Source organism: Echinops telfairi, unplaced genomic scaffold (assembly GCF_000313985.2).
Source record: "Echinops telfairi isolate 266 unplaced genomic scaffold, ASM31398v2 ScPeMD7_7469;HRSCAF=8507_0, whole genome shotgun sequence".
NCBI lineage: Eukaryota > Metazoa > Chordata > Mammalia > Afrosoricida > Tenrecidae > Echinops > Echinops telfairi.
Window position 1 is genome coordinate 16,444,081 of NW_022111372.1, and position 5,944 is coordinate 16,450,024.

The following is a 5,944-nucleotide window of genomic DNA, read 5'->3' on the forward strand; positions in this document are numbered from 1 at the left end:
TCTGGGGTCTTAAAGGCTTGAAGGTAATCAAGCGGCCATCAAGCTCAGAAGCAACAAAGCCCACATGGAAGAATCACACCAGTCTATGCAATCACAAGGTGTCAAAAGGATCAGGTATAAGGAATCATCAGAACAAAAATTCTTAGAACAAAAATTCTTACCATAGTGAATGATGGGGGGAATGTGGTGTGGAGACCCAAAGCCCATTAGTAGGCCACTGGAGATCCCCTTGCAGAGGGGTCTTGGGGAGGAGATGACCCATAAGAAATTTTTATCCAAAGAATTTTTCTGATTGAATTTATGCATTTATTATGCATGGATGATACAAGCAGATTTTATTAATTGATTAAAATTTATTTCTACTAAAATTATGTTCTCGGTTGCTCTATCTAACAAGTCAGTAGAGATCACAGAGATATATAAAATAACCCAATTTGCTGTAATCTCAAAGTAAATCAGTGTATGGGTTCTTTAATAGAGAGATATTTAAAAATATAGACAATGCAGAAAGCATATTTACTGTAAGGAAAGTGGGATCATAAATTCCACAAACATGAAACAAGTGAATCCTTCCAAAATTATGCAATAAGGAACAAAATTCTGCACAGCATTGTAATTAGCTGACCTAATATTTATACAGGGGGAAAAGAGGTCCCATTTTAGCCATAAGTATTTGCTGCCTTAGCAACTAAATCCATTCATTTAGGGATTCAGAGTTTAGCTCAGCCTTTTGGAATGTGTAACGTGTGATTTGAAATAAAAAATGAAAGTTATTTCTTTTTCAGAAACCCTGAAAAAAGAGCCAAAATCATTATTAAGACAGAAGTCTCATATTCTACCCCAAACAGACTTTAATGATTAGACATTGAATTGGTCAATGTAGATATGCAGATAATTAGGGAAACATTCAATTTAGTACTTTCTCCACATTTAATCAACAGTTTTAATGAACTAAACAGTTCATTAAATGAACTAAATAATGAACTAAAGTTTAATATATTTATCACTACTCTTGGTGGTCAATCTCTGAGATATTGGAATGCCATTCAACTAAGTAATTAGCATTTACTTGGTAATGAGAGAAATTTAAATCAAGTGAGACCTAGATTGTTTTCCACAATGGGAATTTTAAGTTTTAGCAAGTTGCTAAAGCATTATCAGCTCATCAGTAAAGTAGCAAAAATGCGTTAGAACTCATTTTGGCTACATGATACCAAAAAATGGTGCAGCTAATTTAAAAAAAATAAAAAATCAATAGAACTTGTCCATTATTTTAACATTGTAAGACCAAAGCTCAAGATGGTCTGCTCACTAAGAAATTATGAAAGTATCAGTTCACTATTTTATGGAACTGGTTAAAAAGAGCTAGCACAAATCATGATTTACTTATTTTATCTAACGTTGAATTATAGATTAAGAGATGTTAAGTGCAAACTTGTTAGATCTAAAATTGCTGTAGTTTTCAATGTAACCACAATTCAGAGAGAGGTCAATGTTTCAAAAGCAAAAATAAAAAGAATGTCAATATGTTGATATATTTAGATGTGGAGCTTGATCTCTGAAGACTTCTAAAAGTAAGGTTTATTGTTTCTATTCCTTCAAAGTATTAAAAAACACTGAGAATTTTCAACAGCTTGTTTCAAAGATTCCTTACTGTCAGAACTGATCAATTCTAAAATGGCATGTTGATATTACTAACAGCATTGATTCTAGTTGTACAGACTTTACTAATGAACGATGCTATCCTCTAAAATGATATCTAAAGCAGTGTTTCCAAAGGATGCAATCCTGTTCCCTCAGGGGCCCTGGAGAGATCTGGGGGCTGCAGAAGTAGATATCTGTGCTTCTACACTACATCCAATTACAAACAAAAGGATTTAATTGCCAGCATTGTGGTGAGTAATTTTTTTTTTCTGAAAAGAGAATGGTAGAACAAATACATTTGGGAATGTATGCTCTAAAGGACCAGGCCACGTATTTCCACTGGAAGTTCTTAAAGCGTTTTCCCAACATTCAAATTGCTTTTTCTATTTGTTTTGAAGTGTTCACTCCACTTTCACTGGAACTGCTGTGAGGATGAAAGGAAATCCTCCTTGTTGATGTACATTTAGACCAGGCCTCCTTTCCTGGTTTGAGGGCACCATAAAGAGTACATGACAAAATTGTCACCTACATCTTAACCACACCCCTGTAACGGCCATGTAGCGATGACTCTGAAAGTCATAGTAATAGTGAGGGAATCAAGATGTCTGCCAATGGTCTCATAGGAAGCTGGTGCTGAATGAGGGAATAAGAACCAGGCTTTCAGAGCCCTGGCTAGGCATTCTGTGTGGTCTCCCACAGGGCTTCCCTTTTGAACTCTCTAATTCAAACGAAAAAACACCAGAGTTGTACTACCACTAAGGCGTTGGCTTTATACACCACTAGACACGGTCTCCTTGCCACTTTTCCTGGCACAGTCTAAACAACAAATGTCTTAGAAGGCAAGTGGAACATTATGAGGATCGAATGAAGCAACGCTTGTAATACACCCAAGATTTTGTTTGTGAGCTTACGTTGCCCTCACGGATACATACCATGGCCGTCATCCAGAAACTCGGTGATGGTGGCTGACGTGCATTTGGACCAGGGCTTGGATGCGTCGATACTGGTGAGGATGGAAGACATTAAGCGCTTATCTTCTGTGGAACCAAAATTCTCCTCACAGAATTTGGAATCATCATGGGAGAGGCCAAGTAGATGTCCTAGGAGAGAAAGTGGGAAGTGCAGACAATGGGTGATTTTGCATTTCTGTTTGTTCATGATGACAAATGTAGAGCGTCATTTAGTTTCCCACACGTAGGTCTGTTCGTTTTAACTGGTTTCTCTCCTGCAGACTGTACCCCTGGCAAAACCAAAGCTTCATGAAGTTAGAGGACACTTGCTTGGAGGAAATATCTAGAGGCAAATGCTAAAATTAAGCTAAGGAATGACTGTTTCCATAATTCATCTGGATTACATATGGTCAATGATATGCAGACACAAGTCCTTATTTAGAATCTAGAATTTTCGAGGCTAATGTGGGATTTTGTCATAGCCCTCACTGCATATTATTTAGATTTTCTAATTTTTGGCCTTCTCTGATCAACCAGAAATCCTGGGAGAGCAAAAGGCAGCTCCTGCTGTCCACTGTTGAAACGTCCCAGCTGTCATTTGCGACCTTCAAGTTGATTTCCTCGCATCGTAACCACGTGGCAGAGTCGAATGGACCCATCGTGCTTTCTTGGCTATCATGTTTAGGAGAACAGATCACCAAGTCTTCTCCTTGCAGGGGTTTCTAGGTGGGTGTGCACTGCCAACCTGTATTTAACATCCCCTGTTGTGTACCAGGGTTCCTTAAAACCTCTGTATTTAGTGTCGTCTCTTGCAAGTTGAAAACATTTGACAGATAGTTTTTGACAGGTTGTCAAGCCAGCCCCCAATTACAACTGAATGCTGGCACAAGTGAAGAAAACACGACCCACTCTGCTTCCCACGTAGCCCCAAGGTCAGTTGCAGATAGCTTCATTTACATTGGCTTATTTTCAGAAATATATCACCAGGCCTTTATTCCTTAGTCATCTTGTTTGACAGCTGAATTGAAAGCTGCCCAGCAACATAGTAACACACCTGCCTCCACCAACAGGTGGGTGGTATCTAATCCTGATCTCCTGCTTCAAGGCCGGAACTCTACCACTGAGCCTCCACTGCCCCATATTTGAAGAGTAATGATTTCTATTTCCAGGTAGATAATTATTGGTAAATAATTCTATTTCAAGTAAATAAGTGACGGAATTAGAGAGGAACATGGGCAAAAATATAAAGGCATTAAATTAGTGACTTCCAGCTTCTATATTAATGTAAGATTGCTTCACTCTTTATTTTTTTCAGTTACTTAGTTTATATTTTTAATCAACATTTACAAGTATCAAGAATGCCAATATGCCCATAATGTGGTGTTTAGAGCTCCAAGAGAAAAAAAACATGTATAGTATTGTCCAAACCACTCAAGAAGGTGGTGTTTGTGCTTCAGCCTCCAATCAGGTTCTCCAAAATCCCAGATTAGTGCCATTTCCAATTTACCAAGCTAGATATTATTTCATCGAGCATATAATCACATTCCTATAGTTTTCCTGAATTGACCTCTATTGCATGACATTAATTCTCAGAGAGTTTAAGGATAAAAAGAAGCAGCCTAATTCAAAACAAAACAACACCAATAACTCACCACGATTTAGTCAATTCAGACTTGTATTGAGTCTATAAGACAATAACACTGTCTTTGTGAGTTTCCAGGGCTGTCCATATTTACAGAGTAGAAAGCCTTATTTTGTGCAGATAGGCTGTTGGCTTCAAATTGCTGCCCTTGCAGTTAACAGCCTAATGTGTAACCCACTGGGCCACCATCTTTACTTGTGTGTTATTAATTACACAAAGGCATTTTACAGTGTGGGTGAAAAGAAACGAATGGATATATTAAGAAGAATGGGAATTCCAAACACTCCGTTGTGTCCATGAGGAACCTGTACGTGCACCAAGAGGCAGTCATGTGAATAGAACAAGGGAATAGTGAGTTCAAAGTCAGGAAAGGCAGGTGTCAGGGCTGTATCTTTTTACCATACTCATTCAATTTAAATGAGCAGCTAAGGTAAGAAGTTGGAAGACGAGGCATCAAGGATGGGGAAAGGCTTATTAAGAACCAGCCATAGGCAGATGACACAACCTTGCTTCCTGAAAGCAAGGCAGACCTGACAAACTTGCTGCTGAATACCGAGACTACAACCTTCAGTATCAGTTACAACTCAGTGCAAAGAACATCAAAATGCTCACAACTTGACCATTAGGCAACTTATAAACTGAAAAGAAACTGAAGTTGTCAATGACTCTATCTTGCTTGGATTCACAGCCAACACTCAAGGAAGTAATAGTTAACAATTCAGTGATGTAGTGCACAGGATAACCCTGCTGCCTAAGAACGGTTTAAGGTATTGAAAATCAAGGATGCCACTTTGAGGTCTAAGGTGCATCTGACCCAAGTAATAATATTTTTCATCACCCCATGTGCATGTGAAAGTTAGGCACAGAATAAGGGAGACAGAAGAGGAATTAATTCATTTGAATTAAGGTGCTGGTGAAGTTTCAAAATTCTTTGGACAGTAAGAAGAACAAACAAATCTGTCTTAGAAGAACTACAAGAATACTCCTCGGAAGACAGGATGAAGTGGTTTCTTTTCACATACTTTAAACAGGTTATCAAGAGAGATCATTGCCTGAAGAAAGGCATCATGCTTAGTGAAGTGTGTGTGTGTGTGTGTGTGTGTGTGTGTGTGGTGGTGGTGGGGGCGTGGGCATTGGTAAAATGGATTGACACAGTGACTACAACAATGAGCTCTAATATAACAAAAATTGTGAGATGCAAGATTGGGCAATGTTCCATTCTGCTGTGCATAGGGTCACTGTAGGTGGGAACCAACATGTAACATGAAACAACAAAGAATAAAAAGAACACTGTTGAAAAGAATTCTGGAGAGGGATTTGTAGAAACTGTAAAAAATAACAACAAACCACTCTAGAAGTAGTATTTTTTTCCCATTCCTTTTTTGTCCATGAGACAGTAGCGGCTCATTGATAGGACTTCTTGCATTCTTGTGTAGAACACTTGCATCCAATTCCAAGCCAACACCCCTCAAACAGAGTCAACAGCTGCCAGTGGAAGACTGGTGTTGCTAGAATGTTGCACAGCTTAGAGTAGAGTCAGGTTAAGACAGAGTAGGCAAAACAAAAACAAAAACCCGACAGTCTATTTCTCAGTGTCAGTCAATGAAGACCATTCTCATGGCAGACATTGAGTACAGTGGGCTACTGCTCTCATGGAAGACATTGAGTACAGTGGTCTACTGCTCTCATGGCAGACATTGAGTACAGT

General features: G+C 38.7%; 1 protein-coding gene across 1 annotated transcript in view; it reads right to left on the minus strand.

Moving 5' to 3' along the window:
- Positions 1-5,944, minus strand: part of ADAMTS5 (ADAM metallopeptidase with thrombospondin type 1 motif 5) — a 71,396-nt gene that overhangs the window by 22,640 nt on the left and 42,812 nt on the right. Inside the window, exon 3 of the mRNA XM_004713092.2 lies at positions 2,577-2,744. Within this exon, the coding sequence (XP_004713149.1) occupies positions 2,577-2,744 (168 nt within the window). The remainder of the gene's footprint in view (positions 1-2,576; positions 2,745-5,944) is intronic.